Source organism: Oncorhynchus mykiss, chromosome 6, assembly GCF_013265735.2.
Source record: "Oncorhynchus mykiss isolate Arlee chromosome 6, USDA_OmykA_1.1, whole genome shotgun sequence".
In the NCBI taxonomy this organism is placed as follows: Eukaryota; Metazoa; Chordata; class Actinopteri; order Salmoniformes; family Salmonidae; genus Oncorhynchus; species Oncorhynchus mykiss.
Window position 1 is genome coordinate 35,706,172 of NC_048570.1, and position 19,494 is coordinate 35,725,665.

At 44.8% G+C, this 19,494-nt stretch overlaps 1 protein-coding gene across 16 annotated transcripts in view; it reads left to right on the forward strand.

Annotated features, from left to right (window-relative positions):
- Positions 1-19,494, forward strand: part of LOC110525852 (armadillo repeat protein deleted in velo-cardio-facial syndrome homolog) — a 233,601-nt gene that overhangs the window by 199,732 nt on the left and 14,375 nt on the right. For all 16 annotated transcript variants that reach the window (XM_036979987.1, XM_036979986.1, XM_036979992.1 and 13 more), the window contains one exon: positions 19,012-19,139. In XM_036979987.1, the coding sequence (XP_036835882.1) occupies positions 19,012-19,139 (128 nt within the window). The remainder of the gene's footprint in view (positions 1-19,011; positions 19,140-19,494) is intronic.

Below are 19,494 nucleotides of genomic sequence, written 5' to 3' on the forward strand. Positions count from 1 at the left end.
ATGTTATTTTACTTATAAAGGAATGCAACAGTATTATAGTAAGTTCCAACTAGATACAAGGCGGGACAGTCCCCTCCTGTTTCAGCAGTGTTGGAACACTGTTGACGGGTGGGAATGGCTGGTTCAGGCAGGCAGACCGCTATACCCCAGCAGCAGGTTGGAATTGGATTTGATGGTGGGTAGTGGAAGCAAGCGAGTCACCCTGGGCCTGTGCGGCAAAGCATGTCTGTCAGCCGTGAGTCTTCTCCAGCCTCTCCAACCCCCTCTACAGTTACTGATACAGAACCTAAGAGGACCAACACACAAGGGATTGTTGCAGTACTCCCCTCCCCTTAGCTGAGCCAGTACTTTACTCCTATAGGCCTACTTGTTCTAATGTCTTATCTCAATGATTTACTTGTAACATAAGAGACCCTACTTGCACTGCTTATTTCTAATACACTTGAGGAATGTTATGCCACTGAGGCGGTTTGCTGTAACTCTACCGTTTCGATAGAATATATATATAGGTTTATCGTTGTACTGTTCCTTCTATTGATCGAATGAGCCGAAACGTTTCCACCTGCACCCTTTCCTCGTCTTTCTGAAGAATAAACATCCCAATTGGTTGCTGCAGTCCAACATTGGCATGCAGGATGCCACAACAAATCTCTTTGTGCTTTGCCTCTGTGTGCGCGCATCTCTTTTATCGCGTGCCTCCTTTTATGGTGTGTGTGCGTGCGTCTGCCTGCATATAGTAGGGGTGTGTTTGTCTGCATATAGCAGCTGAGAGAGATACAGTATATTTGTGTGTGTTGTGGGCTATGCGATATTCACACATCAGCGCCTTCATCAAGGTCTAATGGCATCCGCTCAAAGTCAATAGCATTTCCTGTATGTCTGCAATTAGCCACATTAGCTAGTCAAAGTGGGTCTCTCATTAAACTAGATTACAATTAATTGCGGTGCTTTAAGGTGTTAAGCCGATTCTGCCTCCTTTTTATCGCTTTAAAGTAAAGCAGATGAGCTGGGAGGAGGGTAATTAGCATGTTCCACAGGCTGCGCTTACTGGAAGCGCAACACAACACTGGCTGCACTAGAGGCAGTGTTTGGCTAGCTGCAATGTGATAAGGTTTCAATGGCACACAATTAGAAGTAATCCTCTTGTCTTGCGTTTTGACTTCTGAGAATCTGAGATCAATAAAAACCACTTTTGTCTTGAATCCATCAATAGCCTAGGTGTGTGGAGACATTGTACGCAAAACAAAAATATAAACGCAACATGTAACGTGTTGGTTTCATGAGCTGAAATAAAAGATGTTGACTCCTACGCACCTGGAACATACCCTTTTCAGTACTAAGGACCTTAAGAGGGCAAACTGCCTCTGTTTCTGAAATAAAAGATCCCAGACGTTTCTCATACTAATATCTCTCAAATGTTGTGCACGAATGTGTTTTACATCCCTGTTAGTAAGCATGTCTCCTTTGCCAAGATAATCCATCCACCTGACAGGTGTGGCATATAAAGAAGCTGATTAAACCGCATGATCATTACACAGGTGCACCTTGTGCTGGGGACAATAAAAGACCACTCTAAAATGTGCAGTTTTTATCACACAATACTATGCCACAGATATCTGAAGTTGAGAGGGAGCGTGCAATTGGCATGCTGACTGCAGGAATGTCCACCAGAGCTGTTGCCAGAGAATTTAATCGCCTCCAACGACATTTTAAAGAATTTGGCAGTATGTCCAAGTGTCGTGTTGGCGAGAAGTTTGCTGATTTCAACTTTGTAAACAGAGTGCCCCACGGTGGTGGTGGGGTTATGGTATGGACAGGCATAAGCTACGGACAATGAACACAATTGCATTTTATTGATGGCAATTTGAATGCACAGATACTGGGACAAGATCCAGAGGTCCATTGTCGTGCCATTCATCCGCTGCCATCACCTCATGTTTCAGATGAACTGTAACTCAGTCAAATATTTTAAATTGTTGCATTTATATTTTTGTTCACTATACAGTATGAGGAGGAAATTATAGTCCTAGAAAAGCTTTCCACTTTCGCTGACTCACCCAATGATGCGTAGCTCACTCTCCGGCGATGGACGATTTACTCTCATGCCAAAAGCCCATCTCTTGTTTTACTTTGTAAAACAATGTTCGTAGCCTACAGTCAGATTCGTGTTATCTTTTAAGCAGGAGCTATTTGCTTTTCAACCTGTGTTTGAAATATTGCGAAAGGCTTGTTCTGGCTTCATGCTGTTAACTGATAGATTTGCCGCGTGTTCCCGGGCTATATGCCTCGTGATTGGGCTTCATTAACACGATCCACAGCTAGGCTATTTTTTTTAAGAAGCTATTGGTCCTATGTGGCAGGTTCCTGTCTAGCGGAGGGAGGGATACGGATCATAGAATGTGAATCTCATTCTAGTTCTGAGACCGGATACAGGCCCGCTTCTCCCTCTCACCACCGCAACGGCCCTTCGTGGTCTCAAACTTGTGCGCACAGTTTGATCAACATTATAGCCTGAGACGGCCCAACACAAACTCATTCTTTAGAACATCAGGTCGCGGGCTCAAAATCTACGTTCCCACATTACGTTTTTAGGAGGCTGGATAATTAATGAGGCAGCAACTCGAATTGACTCGGATCGCCTTTATTTGAATGTTTACATTGCAAACAGTGTTTAAAAAGAATACATGCATGTATAGGTTCCGGAAACGAAACAGTCCAAAACGAAGAGGTGCCGGCTCAAATTAAGCACTGGTTAAAACGATTTGTGTTTGAGAGTTTAAATGTTACCCTGTGATGTAAATGTGGTGTGGTAAAGTTTACACGTACCTATTGCTCAACTGGATGAATCATTTTGTAGTATAAAAGTACTATTGCAGCTGTAGTCTACCCATGATTTGTTCACATAGGATATTACATTTACCTGCGCTGTTTATCTATGATAATCCTGTGGTTGTACGTTTAGCTACGTTAATGTCCCTGTTTGTCGAGATTTTGGGAGCTATTCTCCTCAAATGCATTGGCAGAGGGAGAGATTTGTGGGAGATTACATGTGTAGTTCAGCCCTGATCTGTTGTCCAATGGAGGTCACAGACCCTCCGCATCACTTACCAACAGGCTGCAGTCTATGATTACGGTAAAAACCACATGAGATTTAGGGTCTCCAGCAGTGCATTTAAAAAAAAAAAGCATACACAGACACGCAATCACACACACTAGTAGTGACTGGTCTGCACCCAATCAGAGCGCGGCGGAAGAGTCCCAACTGAAGCGTTATGTTACAGACATGAAGTCTCTATCATTTTAGGGACTCCATTTTTAATTCACCATGAGGTTGTTAATTCTGTGTATAGCTAATTCTCTCTGCCTGATTGCACTATAAACAGACCTGTTGACAGTACAGAGATTATTAAAGGACTTCCTAAGTTCCTGTTATTGCATTATTCATAGCGTTGAACAGGCGCTGGAACAAAAGTAATTTAAGAACTCTGAAAGAAGAAAGCGTTTCATTAAGGAGAGAGAGCGACCGAGTTGATGGGACACACACCCCAACGTTAATTGAAACCGCACCACACGTAAACCTTTTGCTTTGAGGAAAGGTCATGTACGAAGTGTGTGTGTGTCTCAGCCCAACGTTTATTGAAACCGCACCACACGTAAACTTTTTGCTTTGAGGAAAGGTCATGTACGAAGTGTTTGGCACGGAGTGTGTATATGTACCCTCGCAGAGAGCAGAGGGAAATCACTTCAAAACAGTTTTTTGTTTTGTTTCTTCAGTACCGGAGGTGTGGATAAAGAGAGGGGGGGGGGCATCAAAGTGGAAAGATGCAGTTTTGAAAAAGGAGAAACCGAAGGAGGGAGAGAGTCCTGGGAGGAGAGAAGGCACAGATTAATCATTTTTGTTTTGTATTTTTTCCGCAGCACATTGTTTTTGATCTCTTCCTCTCGGGCCTTCCCCACTCACTACTACTCCGTTTACTCTAGCAACCTGCATGAGGATAGCTGAGCACAACAATCAAGCTAAGTCACATACTGTACAGTACAGCTGTATAGAGATGCTATGCTTCTGCTGTAAAATAGCCAAAGTGCAATTTTGCAAAGTTCACGACGCAGGCGACTTGTGTTCGGATGTCCTTAGTTGCCATCCCAGGCACTGTGTGTATCCTTCCACCTCTGTTGTGTTTTCCCTAAGCCAGCACTCTTTCATGATGCTTGAATGTTTGTTTAATGACTAGGATGAATGCCTTGTTCAGCTTTTCTTACAGTATTTACAACAAGGAGGATTGATTAAAGCTGCGTTAAGCTGTATTAGTGTACCGTACTTAGTAGTGGCCGTAGGAGTGAGGGAGGGAGCAATCGAGAGGTAGCCGGGGCAAAGGTTCATGAGTCCCCTCGGGACTCAGTCTTAGAATGTGTTTTTAATTTTCCTTTCTCTTTTCATGCACCTCTCCTCTCCACTGTGCTTTGGAAAGTTTGCCTATTTTGGAGATGTACGTTTTCCCTTCGCCGAACAAACAAGTTGAAGAATTGAGGTAACAATTCAGTAACAACACTACGACTCCATAATGCTTTAACGGCTTAGTTTAGGAGCCTAGCGTTTAATTTGAAGAGTTTTAAAACGTCAACAGCAACTCGAGCCTCACTGTGGTGTGTTACTGCTGCGTAACCTTAACCACGCTGTTAACCTTACGCCTAACCTAAAATGATTATTTCAGGAATTTGTGGCTGTGCTATCTTGTGGAAACTCAGGGAATGTACTTGGTTTATGCTGAAAGGGTCAAGTCATGTTTGAACTGGAGTTCCATCTGGTCATACAAGGTGACAAAACCATAGGTCATTGCCATATCATGTAACTTCATTTGAACAGTCTTTTACAACCTACAGGAAATCTATCTTTTTTTTTTATACCTATGCTCTCTGACTCACGGATGTGTTTTGAATCCCACTTGACTAATTGTTGTGTATTGAATGGTGACTGTCAGTATGGAGGCAAGGCGTGTACCTCTGAGGTGCTTTGTAGACCACGGAGGGGAACTAAATGTTTCCCTTGAAGATTGTCACTGCTTTACATTTATCACATTCGCAACCGGAACCCGGAGTCTGACGGAAGGTTCTGAAGGAATTGGAATGCTCCTAGTCCCTGTGGATTGATTCTTTTTTAATTTATTTTTTGAGCTTACACAGAAACTTTCCTTACCTCCATAACAGAAAGTAAACGCCTTCCATTTCCCCTTATTTAACTCCCAAAACTGTTCAGTAATCTCTTGTGTAATAACTTGAGATGTGAGTCAGTATTCAAAACCGGAGGGAAAGTTAGGGCAGATCGACAGGCCCGCCCCGAGTGAAAGTAGAAACTCAGTAAATTATTCATACAGTTATGTTGAGACTGCAGCCGCAATCCCCCACCCAGAGAAAGCATGTCTCCATCTTCAGAAGAGCTTCACTACTGAGGAATGTAACACCGAGATAGCGAAACGATAACTCTCGGGACTGCTATATGCACACAAACACACACACTCTCGCTCTCTCTCTCGCTCTCTCTCTCGCTCTCTCTCTCTCGCTCTCTCTCTCGCTCTCTCTCTCTCTCTCGCTCTCTCTCTCGCTCTCTCTCTCGCTCTCTCTCTCGCTCTCTCGCTCTCTCGCTCTCTCGCTCTCTCGCTCTCTCGCTCTCTCGCTCTCTCTCTCTCTCTCTCTCGCTCTCTCTCTCGCTCTCTCTCTCGCTCTCTCTCTCGCTCTCTCTCTCGCTCTCTCTCTCGCTCTCTCGCTCACTCACACACACACACACACACACACACACACAAACCTGCCTCCAACTGACAGGGTGACTCCTTATCTCTCAAAACACAAATATTCCTCAGCTGTTCCTCACCCCTTCCGCCTCTTCCTCTCCTCCTGCTGTTAGATTTAGCAGGATGGTGAGACTTTGCGCGGTTGGTGCCAGTGCCAAACACCTCCTGCCCCCGTCACGTGCGCCAATGCACACACCTACCTCACACTCGCAGCACCCGTCAGATAAAACATGAGTCTGACTCTGTGAAGCTGCTAGGAGACACTGGAGGCTGTCCCTTATTCAGTGTCATTAGATCGGTCTGCCATGTGAGTGTCTGTGCACACAGAAATGGGAACATTAGCAAGTCTCTATTCTGGAAGGGAATACGGTATGATGAGACTGCTTTTAGCTTTGAGTCACTATCCCAGTCACCATATTGAGCCACCCGTGTTTGTTTGTGGGGGGGCGGTGGCTCCCCAACTATGAGGGGATGAGATTATAAATTAGTTTTCTCTGAATCCAGCTGTATGATGCTCGGTCATAATGAACCATGGCGCTGCCAGCCTGTCAATCGTCGCATGCCAATCACAACCACACTCTGCTGGACTCCGTGTCTCAACTAGTCTGCCTCTGAAACAGAAACACCACGGAATGGGCCCACAAGGAACCAGAAGTCATCATTTGACTTGTCAACGCCTCAGCTCTCGGCTGCAATTTTCTTTTGTGAATTCCCCCGCAAACCATTTCATTCAAACAGTTGATGATCAACTGAAATAATGAGCATAAAAGGAAAGAAAGAAACCAAAGCAAAGGGAGAAAGCCTTGTTGCTGAAGACAGACCGCCCCGTGGGTCATTGGGAATACACTGAGGCTTCAGATAACCCAAAGCTCTGGGAGGTCCCATGTTGAAAGGCTGTTATGCATCATTAGCTGGATGCTTTGGCTCTGTAAAAATAAACCTGCAGTGTGTAGTAGTAGTAGTAGTAGTAGTAGTAGTAGCTGTAGTTAGTGTGTGCGTGTGTGCGACACGATGGCAGATAGCCAGCTCTGATTGCACTAATCTTCCTGTGGTCTACAATCCTCATGACCACTTCCTTTCTCCCTGCGAGATCCGTCATGAAATGTTTCTTATTTTCCACCATAGCTGCCTTGTCTCTCTCGAAACAGTGTTTTCCGTCTCGGCAGAATCTAGCTAGGGAGAGTGTGAAAGGGGGAATCCAATCCACAGTAGCCCTCAATATCATCACGATTCTCTGGATGATTTAGCGTGCTACCCTCTAAACAAGAACGGCTGGAGCAATAATTACAGAGGAGAATTAGCAGCAGGAGGGAAGAATGAGATTTAACCCTCCAATGGGAGCCTTTGTTTGGCCCCGTTTGAGCCAGAATGGGATGTTTCTGTTTTCTATTTCTGCAAGAATCTAATTAAAACCAGCGCAATGGCAGAGACACGACATCGCTGCTAAAGCCACTATGGTGGTTTGCACAACAAAACACCCTCTAGGAAGTCACTGTGTTATGTTGTAGTCAAGCGTTGGCCGTGAATTGGTAGTTCTAAAAAAGTTAGGCCATGTTGTAAACGGGAGTTTTAAAAGCACACCAAGGATCACTGTCCTCAACAGAAGGAAGTGTCTCGAGGCCATGCAGCATTTTCTACACTCCCTGGGTGTATGCTGACAGGGTCAAGTCATGTTTGAACTTCTAGCCAACTAAACTCCTGGGTGTCTGGGCCCGTTGCCCTTCTGGCCGACGAAGTACGCTCTGACTTAGACTATGTTTAGACTGTCAGGGATTGAGATGCAGTCAACTTCCATCCCCATCTCCCCTTGACTGTTTCTCTTTTCCTTTTACTCTCTCTCACACACACACACACACACACACACACATACACATCCCTGTGGTGCGGAGGACAAGGTGTTGTGCCCTTGACCGTGAAGGTGGTGTATTATGTGTCCATTAGAGGGTGTGCTGTTCATCACGCCACTCCACAGACACAGAACATTGCCTGTGAAAATGGCGCAGGCATAAACAGTGTTATAGACCCTTATAAGGGTCTGGTAGTGAATTGTGTGTGTCTGTGTGCTTGTTTGTGTGTGTGTGTGTGGCTATTATGTTCCCATACTTGTGTAGAGAAAGACCGTGATCCCCTTGTTTCCCAGACAAGTATTAAATCATGCCACAGCGTATGGTGTATGCCATAATTGCTGGTACTGTATAATGCCATGCGGGACACAAGCCCAGAGTGAGAGATGGAGCCTGACAGAGACACAGGCGGGCAAAATTCCTCCACCGTCAAACACAATCACTGCCCTCATCGCACACCTGATCCCCAGCCCATCTCGACCAGCCCCAGTCTCATCCCCAAGCCTGCATCTGTCCTTGTCCTAGCTACAGACCCTGTGTCGGCCTTATTTTCCAATCTCCAGTCCTAGACCCTAGCGCCGCGCGTCAACATTTGTCCCCAGCCCCCCTCGGCCTCTCATCAGTGCCCAGGCCCTGATCAAGCCAGAAGCAATACTGGTCCCTCATTTCAAAGTCTCCCCACAGTTCAGATCGTTTAACTCGCCCGTTTAGCTATTTCGCTCCTTCTCAAGATTGTTTCTCCTCCAAACATGATATGTCAGCTTAGCCTTCTAAGTCAAATCAAACGTTATTGGTCACATACACATATTTAGCAGATGTTATTGCGGGTGTAGAGCGATGCTTCTAGCGCTCATCTGTTTTATGATGCCATTAGGCAGACGGGTGTCCTGTCTCGCGTTTGCTCACGTTGCAGTTGACCAGTTGCAATTTATATATTTTTTTACCCTCTCGCTCTCAATTACTAATGTAAAAACAAATGTCCCGTTTCGCTCTCAAATCCTTGTCGGATGCAGTCGCCACGTGTTCAGAATGCCAATTCTCTCATCCTGTTCAACCAAAGGTTTTCATTGCTGACCAGCTGTCTTGTAAGTTTGTGTTCGTGCGTAGCTGCCTCATGACAACTTTACTCACGGCTTTGCCTTCCAGGCTTTGTGTAGCAACACAGAAGGTAATATCTAGTGCTTTATCTCAGTTCTGTCTCTCTCTTGGTTTTCACTGTGCTGCTGGAGTTTAACATTTTGTCTGAGTACGTGATGAGCCTTGACAAACGGTGCCATCCAGCCCTCAAGGTGAGGCTGCAGAACAGAACACTAACCCTGTTCTCTCAGAAACATAACACTGCCTGGGAGACAGAAGGGCTGTTATTAAAAATAACACAAGATACTGGAGACTAATTCAAACCTTGCAATGCCGTTTCTGTCTGAAGTGTGTCACTTTCTGAGGGAAGATGATAGGTGTTATTCGAGGACATTTAGCTTGTCAGTCTCTAAGTGTTCACCAAATAAACTAACTAAGGAGGGGAAATAAGAAGATAATATCTTTAATGTTGTTGTCGGTGTGATCCTCTTTGCCGTGGCGTCGAGTGAACAGATTTGTTAGTCGCGAGGTTGGGGTTGCCGTGGCAACCTCAGCCCTATGCTATTTCGGTTCCAGGCGATACTCTACTCCTCTCTCTACCCTCTGCTGTCCACCACACGCCTCTTACTCCCTCTGCCTTTCCTACACGCCTCCCATCCCTCTTCTGCTTTCTCATCCTCCTCCTTTTCCCCATCTCCTCCACATCTCTCTCCTCATCCTCCATATCCTTATCCATCTCTCACCCTCACGTTTTCTGTCCGCGAATCCATTTTGTGAGCAGCTCAGCCCCCCCCCCCCCCCCGCCCCCCCAGTTCCACGATCCCTCCCACTCCCCCAACCCGATCTCCAGGATTTGAAGTCCTCTGTGATATACAGTCTGACACTAAAGCACTACCGGAGATCCACACACAGACATCAGTGCAGCCTGACCATCAGAGAGCCAGCCAGCCAGCCAGTCCACCAGTCAGCCGACCAACCACTGTGCTCTGGTCTGCGTTGTGAGGCCCTGACAGAGAGAGAATTAGTCCTGAGCCTCCGACCGCATGGGCCTTGGGATCTGAGCCTTATCTGCGGCCTCCATAATAACATCCAGTCCCCCGCAGGTCCAGATATGCATCTAAATGTGTCTGTCCGGCTTGGCCCGGCCACATGCGGAGAGGGTAGCTGCTCTGTTCCTAGACCTTCCCTGAAGTCACACGTAATCCGACTAATGGTCACTGTCTGTCTGAACCCTAGTGAGGATGTAGGGACTGGAAACTAACTGGCCACTGTGTGACTGGGCTGAAGGCAGGCTCTGAGAAACACATTAGCCCATCCCTATGACATGTGGTCAGTTGGAGTTCCTCCTGGACAGAGACATTGACAATAGGTCGGTCAGGGTCACAGCTGAGGTATATTACTGTCTTGCGTGACAAAGGTATCATATAAACCCACGGCCCAGAAGCTATTAGGAGCGATTACATTTTGGATCATTGGCAACAACGCCAGAGCACATTGCATTCCGACTGTTGATCCAAAAAAGGTTGTCTTGATGCTGGAATCACAGCCTCTGGTTAGCCACCCTTTGGAACTTGTTGTTCAGGAGCGGATGAAGAACCACTGAGTGGTTGTTTTCTGTTCTGCTGGAGGACGATGAAAACGGAAAGCTGTCCTTTTTGGATTCAGATCAGGAAAGGTTTGACTTGTGACAAGCACACAATGTGACCCGTTGAGGTGGCCGGCATCGAGGCATCCATGGGAGGACTGGTGGCTCTCTCTCCTCGCGGTAGCTCTGGGCTGGAAGGTCTAGGAGACGTCTCACTCTGGGGTGCCACAGCAGGACCTCATGATCCCCTTTCAACAGGAGGAAGGATGTCTGGTGTCTCCTAAAATGGCAGCGCCGTAGTTGTGATCCAGGATACACTCTGAACCAAACTCTCAAGTATCCGTCAGCCTTTTGACAGTGTCTTCCCATTGATATACCATGCCAGCAGCCAGTGGTGTGGTGGAATGCCGACTATTTACCCAGCCACCGGTCTTCTCTGTCCTGCTGCTCTCTGGGGGTATCTTTGATTAATATTGTAGCTAGCTGTCCATGAGATGGGCTGACCGCCAGTTACTCTCTGTACCCCATTGTCACCTTCCAACTAAATGCCACCAACTGTTTATTTGAATGTGTTGTGCCCTTTATGGTTGCGCAACGCCAATACCCACAGAGACGCCAATACAGAGAGAGAGCGGGAGTGAGGGTGTAAGCATTATTTAGAAGGCTTGACTTTTGCTCTTTGCCTCTAGTGGGATGGCTGTGGTTGAAAGTGGCTGTGCTGGTTTGAATTGGTGCCAGGGGAGAGATGAAGAGGGAAGAAGATGGATGAAGAGGGTGAGAGAAATGGAAAACGAGCTGGAAAGAGAGGGTGAACAGAGCTTCATTCAAACCTCATCTTCATTAGCGGTGAGGCCATCGACTCGTTTGAACTGAAAACAGGCAATTCTCCTATTTTCCATGCATTCTATTTAGTTGTTTTTCAATTCAGCTTCCTTTGCAGTGCACCCAGGGTTAACACACTGCAGCTATTGTCTTTTAAAAGCAGCTGTAATGATGTGATGTGTTAGCTGCTCTCTCCGTGGCTTCCCCTGTGAAAGCATTCATTAACGTTAGCTATGACATGGATGGGAATATGAAAACCTTAAGCATACATTCAGAGCCGGGGGGGTCTCATGGGGTTAAACGTGCGCGTGTTACAGGGCTGGAATGCGGATCCCATGACCTCTGTTCCAAAAGTTGTATTTATTTAGTTAGTGTTTCATAGGGAGAGACTGTAACCCTCTGCTCCTTCTATCTCATTGCCTAACTTCTCTGGAAAACACTGACCTGCTGTAAAAACGGATCCTCTTTGCGGCGCGTTAGAGCTGTAATTGATTGTGGTTTCTGTCGGCCTGCAGATGTTCCTCACGTGATGTGATGACCTTTTAACTGGGCGTCCTTTGAATATAAGAGTGTGGGTGGAAGAAGTGGGAGGCTTAGGTATGAGGCTCGCCTCAGATTGAGGTTACAATATCCCCCATTTTAGTTTTGACTGATGAACAGCACATTTTGATAGAGGGCTAGTGTGTGTGTGTTTCAGCTTGTTTCTGTCAGTTAATCTGTAATGATGTTGCTGCTTGTCAAGCTGCAACACCTGCACTTTTAATTGCAGCCAAGAGTGAACCCACTTGAACCCTATTATTCTAATACTGAATTGATGAGCACTTGCATCACTCACTCGCCTCGACTTTACTTTGTTGTAACCTACTTTCACTCTCACACGGAGTGCAGCACACGCTTCCTCTCCTCTCGACTCTGATAGCCCCTGAATTGAGCCACCAGCATTTGAGTTTGTCGCCGCCCTATCAGCTGACTTAGAAGTGATCTCGGGCCTCCCCAAGTGTGTCCCTCAGCTCGCTGGTTTGATGTCCCGCTCTCTCTTAGCGTTTGACTGCTTGGGAAAGGGGAGGCCACAGCAACGCACTGCTCATCTGACCGACGTCTACTGGAGAAAACATATAGGCATGTACAGGGAATATACTGTACATGCTAGCCTTGCACCCAGAGGGGAGGATAATGTTTGATGTTAGTTTGTGCGTAGGGTGGGGATTGATGGGAGGGGTGTGTGTGCATTCATGTTGGTCAACATTTTATTTTGATTAATTGTAGAATTATAATATGTGCGGTACATGTCAAGGCCTTGAGAGTGCAATATGGGTTTGTGGCTCTAAGAACCAGCAATAGGGGGACGGATCGATCATGTCACAGCAACAACTGATTTATTCACCATGAATTAGAGTTCCCTGCTCACAACCTGCCTGGCTAGCAGCTAGCAGGTAGACGCTAACTAATGACGGAAGTGGTAAATGCAGGTAATACACTGTACTAGTACAGCGTCACCCTACAGCAGGGGTAGGCAACTCCAGTCAGAGTGAATGGTCGAGGGCGGCCGGAACATAATTATATCGCTACAAATTGACCACAACTAAGCCCTAAAAAATAGATTATTTGAAAATGGCAATTATTTCATACCTTCAATTACATTGAGATATGATCACATGTCTCTTGGGAACAGATGACCTAAATCAAACACATTTCTAGCAGAATTCCTGGTGATTTTACAGTCCCCCAGCCCCCCTGTTGCCCACCTCTGCTCTATAGCCTACTAACTAGTCTGACATGAAGGTGAACTATGAAGGCGCGCTGCAAACCATAGAAAAACAAAAGATATGGGGAATCTCTGTGGCTAACCCCAACTGCTATGCATGTCCACTGAAATGTCACTGCAGACCATAGAAATGAACCTTACAGAGTTACTATGTCAACGGTGGACATGGATGCCGAGCTTTGGAGCGCATCTTCATTGGCTGGACATGTGGACATCCCAGAGAGAGCTCTAGAAATGAGTTTAAAGGCCCTATGAATGTCTCTCCTTTCTCATGTGTCTCTGAGGGAACAGTACTTGGCCACGTTATCTGAGCCCTTGGCTCCGAAATAGCAATTTCATAACTGTCTGCCTGGAATTACACGAGAGCGGGGAACGGGGAAATGTACGATTGTTTATTTACAGATTCTTGGTTATTAAAACACTGTCTTGGATTTAAAGTGAACTTGGCACTGGGAGGTTTTAACAGGGCTGAGACTTGGTGTGGAAATAATCTGCCTGCTGTGAAGCCAGTGATTAAATGGCCTTGAATTTGCAGAGTCTGCACTGACTGAATGTCTGACAAAAGCGAAGTCGTATGGAGAAACGTATTGCTGTTCTGTCTGTTTCTGTTCCACTGTTTTACTGACTCTGCTGGCCCAGCTGCGTTATGCTGTTTAAGCCTCAGACGAAAGCAGCTCATTTGTTGTCAGTCACACTTTAGCTGGCCTCTCTTTGATCACTCACATACTGTGGCCTCTCTTTGATCACTCACATACTGTGGCCTCTCTGACTCAGAGCTCCTTAGAAACCCGAATCCTCAACGCCAACAAGGATCTTTCTTTGGTTACAACTGGCAACCCTCTCTCCACGCACCACAATTGGTTTACATGGTTGTGGAGGGGTATTCTGGAGGGATGAGGACAGGAGCTCTGAAAGGAAACCGCTCTATGGACTTTCTGGATCTGGCTACCCCAGGATGAATGGACAAACATCCCCAATTTCCTCTTCCTTCAAAATGATGGGTGTGAACCCCAGATTTAGACTTAAATTGTTATTCAAGGTTTGTACATTTCCTGAAGACAGGTCTGCTCATGCCCAGAATGTAGAATGTAGCCGAGCTCTGCTCCCTCGTGTCTCCTCTCCGTGGCTTTAGAGTAAGTTGTCTGACTCTAGACTTTATCTTTGTTCTTTTCCTCATAAAAGGCCCTTCCAGATATCCAAGTATTCTTCTTGGCGTCATCCATTGAAGCTAGCAGTACTTGTATTAATTATAAGGCTTTCACCACTTTCTACACTGAACAGAAATATAAACGCAACATGTACAGTGTGTGGACATTCCTCCAGTCAGAATGCCAATTGCACACTCCCTCAAAACTTCAGACATCTGTGGCATTGTTTTGTGTGACAAAACTGCACATTTTAGAATGGCCTTTTATTGTCCCCAGCACATGGTGCACCTGTGTAATGGTCATGCTGTTTAATCAGCTTCTTGACATACCACACCTGTCAGGTAGTTAGATTGTCTTCGCAAATGAGAAATGCTCACTAATAGGAATGTAAACAAAATTTGTGTACCAAATTTGAGAGAAATAAGCTGCTTGTGCGTATATAAAATTGCTGGGATCTTTGATTTCAGCTCATGAAACATAGGACCACAGAGCTGTTGCAAGAGAATTTCTACCGTAAGCCGCCTACGTTTTAGAGAATTTGGCAGTACGTCTAACCGGCATCACAACCGCAGACCACGTCAGCCCAGGACCTCCACATCCGGCTTCTTCACCTGCGGGATCGTCTGAGACCTGCCACCCGGACAGGTGATGAAACTGTGGCTTTGTACAACTGAATAATTTCTGCACGAACTGTCAGAAACCTTGTCAGGGAAGCTCATCTGGGTGTTTGTCGTCCTCACCATGATCTTGACCTGACTGGAGTACGACGACGTAACCAATTTCAGTATGCAAATACTCACTTACGATGGCCACTTAACGGTTAAATCCCGGTTTCAACTGTACTGGGCAGATGGAAAACCATGTGTATTTTGTGTGCGTGAGCGGTTTACTGATGTCAACGTTGTGAACAGAGTGCCCCATGGTGGAGGTAGGGTTATGGCATAAGCTATGAACAACGAACACAATTACATTTTATCGATGTGCGATTTGAATGTACAGCGATACCGTGACGAGATCCTGAGGCTCATTGTCGTGCCATTCATCCACTGCCATCACGTTTCAGCATGATACTGAACGGCCCCATGACGCAAGGATCTGTACTGTAACTCAGTAAAATCTTTGAAATTGTTGCATGATGCGTTCATTTTGATGCGTTTATTTTGGTTCAGTGTATTACTTAGGCTTTCAGCCTTCTCATTTCTACCAAAGAATGTATGGAGTGCCTCACCAACCACGATGTATCAATCATAAAGTGTTCATATGGTCCTGCCCACATAATTCATGGGTTTAAAATATACCTCTCGAAAGGACTGCTTCAAATAACGTGTGTGTGTGTGTGTGTGTGTGTGTGTGTGTGTGTGTGTGTGTGTGTGTGTGTGTTAGGGAAGATACTCTGCTACAAATTACATCACATTGGAAAAATTACACTGAAGCCAACCTTAAGAGAAATATTGTTTACTTAACTACTTCTTCAAAGTAACTTTAGTTAACTTCATCCTAATTAATTTGTGAAAATCATATGTAAATCTGAAATGTCAGACTGCAAATTGATAGAACAGATCTCTTTGGGGTCGTGTCTTAAGAGAATTTGTACTGTTGCCTATTAAAAACACTAGGTTTCTCGTGAAAATTATGCAGGTCTGATGCCGATAAAGGAAATTATTCCGTACTTTACCCATATTTTCCTTTTGTTTTTGCAAAAACAAGTTCCTGTAGTTTGCTACATGGCAAAAAAAACTGCTGAAAACATTTTGAATTTAGTTCAACTACCAACAAGCTACTAAAATGTGTGCGTTCTGACTGACACTATTATTCAGAAAACACTGAAGGAAAGGCAGTCTTTTCAGAACCATCAGACGTTAAAGTGCAGAAGGCCTTGACTGTCAGTTTGTGAGAATGTGAATACAAATGTATTTTGATAAGGTTGAAGTACTTGGTTTTGAGTCCATAGAGCCAAGCCAAGCTGTCTTCCGTAGCGACTGGCTGTTTGTGTGGATGTATTACAGTATGAGAAGTGATCCTCCCCTGGGATGTCAAACAGCCTGTGGTGACCTTGGCAGTGGAAAAGGAGAGAGGGGTTCGATATACACTCTGCCTCTTTCTGACCAGCCTCAGACATCTGATAGCTGATAATGTAATTACACCATCACAGCCAAGCTAACCATTTACTGACTGTGTTAAATAGACAGAGAAACTTTGCTCTCAGATACTCGATTTTGTTGTATATGTGAAATCAATATCTACTTACCTCATGATTCACAATCCTAATGTATTTATGGTCCTGGTGCGAGTGATGATTTGTTGTAAAAAATCAATGTCTTGTAAAATCGACTGAATCTTTGTCTGTGGCAACAGATTATTTATTTGTGTGCAAATGAGTCTAAATGAGAGAAGTACCAGGTTATGAGTGGCAGTATTCACATCATTACAAACAATGACATTTGCTCTACCCTTTTTCTAGTTGAAGTGATCCTAAACTGTGTAAACACAGTCCTAAACTATAATCTGTAGTCATAGTGATCTGACCATGTCAACAAGCTCCGCTTTACCTTGCTATCAGCTGCCATTACTGAGGTCTGTTTGAAATGTCACAACCGAACAGGGAACTCACGCCTAGGGCTGTTGCGGTGACCGTATTACCAAACCGTAGTCTGATGGGTGACAATATTAGCCTATCACTTGTGAATTATATGCTATCACTTGTGAATTATATGCTATCACTTGTGAATTATATGCTATCACTTGTGAATTATATACTATCACTTGTGAATTATATACTATCACTTGTGAATGATGCCCAGCATAAGAAACAAGGCCTTTTTGCGACTTGTTAGAATCAGTCGCACACCTCATGTAGCCTAGTCCAAAGTGGCCAAATAAGTTCTTAAAATTAAGCACATTAATCTGCTTTATAAGGGGTGTTGAGCCTAACTGGCATACGCAGCGCGTGAGTTTCAAGTTTGGGGAAGATAATTTTCACCATAAAAATGTGCCTTTTATAATAAAAGCATTACATGCATAATTGCATTGGTGGTCACTTTTGAGAATGGGGTTTTCCCGCGAATTGATTGCCCTTTTGGAACATTTGCGCTTATTATCCTACTATCATGTGCACATTGCTACGCTTATAATGTGAAGAAATAGCCTTACAGTTTATCAACATTAAGCTAAACGTTCTGATCTGTTGCGTCAGGCACGTTGCATAAAAAAAGGTTTTTTGATGCTAGTGGTTGTATTCATTTGGAATCTATCGTATCCCACAACTGTCCCAGACTATGTTTGGAATATTTATTTATCACACAGAAGGACAAGCTGACCAATAGGTCAACTTTTGTACTATGGGGGATAGTAGATTGACATAGGCTAGTGCTTGTCTTGTTGTCTGACAAAGTAAATATGGACAGCTTCCAATATCTTCAATATGAACATCGGAATTGGATAAGGGTGTGCACAGTTTCGTCCCTGATGTCTGTCTTCACTTGTAGCCTGTGAAAAAGACCTGATTACGTGACGGAGAGCCATGTGAGTGTGAGACGCTTTTTTTAGGGTGCGTTACGTCCACAAAGGGAATGCCACCGTGAAACTCGAGGCATTATCAAGTGCTGGTCAAATTGTGAATGAGAAACTGTGAATGAGAAACTGTACAGCCTGCGCAATAAACAAAGCAGAGCTCAAGCCTTTCAAGCGACGTTTTTCAAATCATCATTAGTCTCATGCAGCCTTACAATGTATTAAAAATCAAAACATATGTTTGTAGAACAACTAAAGTCACATTATTAATTATTTAACCACAACACAGAATAGCCGCATGTGCGCACTCCCCCAAATCGTTTGGAGAAAATATTTATATTTTATTCAGATTTGTTAAATTGTATTCTTCACACTATAAAATAATCCCATGGAATTCTAAGCAAATCGTGTCTACTAAATGAACTAGTGAAGCCCACAGCCATTTGGCATAGCCCCATCAGGACCAAGCATGTCTAAAATAAATAATGGATTTATTGTGAAGGTGTAGGCTATATTACATGGATTTATTAGACTTTTTAAAATGGCTTGTAGGTTATGTGTGGGAAGCCAGGAGACACTAAATGTGTTTATGTTAATTGACGGTCAATTACCTTGAGACCGACAGTTATTTGCTTGACAATCACAGACGGACACATGTTGGTGACCGCCACAGCCCGGCTCACGCCCTCCACTCAATAAAATCAGGGCAGAGTTTTGTGACTGAGGTCATTGATCACAGCAGAGATTTGTACTTTGAGAGCGACAAAGTGGCAATTAAGCCGATGGCTCTATTGTTATAGAAAAGCACTGATTCTGTGAGTGGCTGCTGACTGTTATCTGTGACTGAGCTACTGTACCTATTAAGAGTCGGTCACACTTACACCAGACTAACTACCAGTAGTATTAGTAATACTGTGTAGTATCACGAGTAGTATCCGTATGTAATTACACTTGTTGTTCCCTTGTAGTTATGGAATAATGACTGCCATGTTTAAGTTGTTAGCAAACGTATGTCAGTTTTCTACCCAGTGGTAACAATAGCTTGGGTAGACTTGGCACCCTTGTTTGTCCTGTCTTATCACGTTCCCGTTAATGCGATTTACTAGAGTGAGCGAGAGAGTGGTAATAATAATTCCCATAATTTGACAGACACCTAATAGTCTTGCCCGCCAGACTCGTGCGAGGAGAGACTTGAATTAGAGATCTCAGTATTATCTGAGCAGTTTTCACAGACTCTGATTGCCTGTCTCTGTTGCTAAGCTACATTGCCTGTCTCTGTTTATTTCAGTTGTTTAATAATCGGTCTCTGTTGCTTCTCTGCCTCCCTGTGTGGCTACTGTACCCTGTGTGGCTCTGTGTCTAACTTCCATGTCTCGCTCTCTCTGTCTCTGTCTCTCTCTCTCGCTCTGTCTCTGTCTCGCTCTCTCTGTCTCTGTCTCTCTGTCTCTCTCTGTCTCTCTGTGTGTCCCTGCAGGTTTTGAGCTGCTGTACCAGCCAGAGGTAGTGAGGCTGTACCTGTCTCTGCTCACTGAGAGCCAGAACTACAACACTCTGGAGGCTGCAGCAGGGGCCCTGCAGAACCTCAGTGCCGGACAGTGGACCGTGAGTCTCACACACATAACACACACACATTGTAATTAAGGGGAATAAGGTCTCTGAACCTCAACCGCATTATTTTACCATCACTAGTGTAAAGTACGGCGGCTATTCATGCTCTTCCCTTCAGGAATGGAATGTTCATAGTCAATACAGTGGCTATGTTAGGCCTAGAGAACTCTGGCATGCTAGCGCCATCGTGATTCAGTTTTTAACACATTATGTGTGACGCTGTAAACATACCCGTTGCCACAGCATGCATCACTAGGCTCCAGTTGGAAAAACACAACACAACAGACAAGATGTTAGATCGATTTGGATCTCTTTGTTCATTTAAAAAACAACAACACTTACACATAAC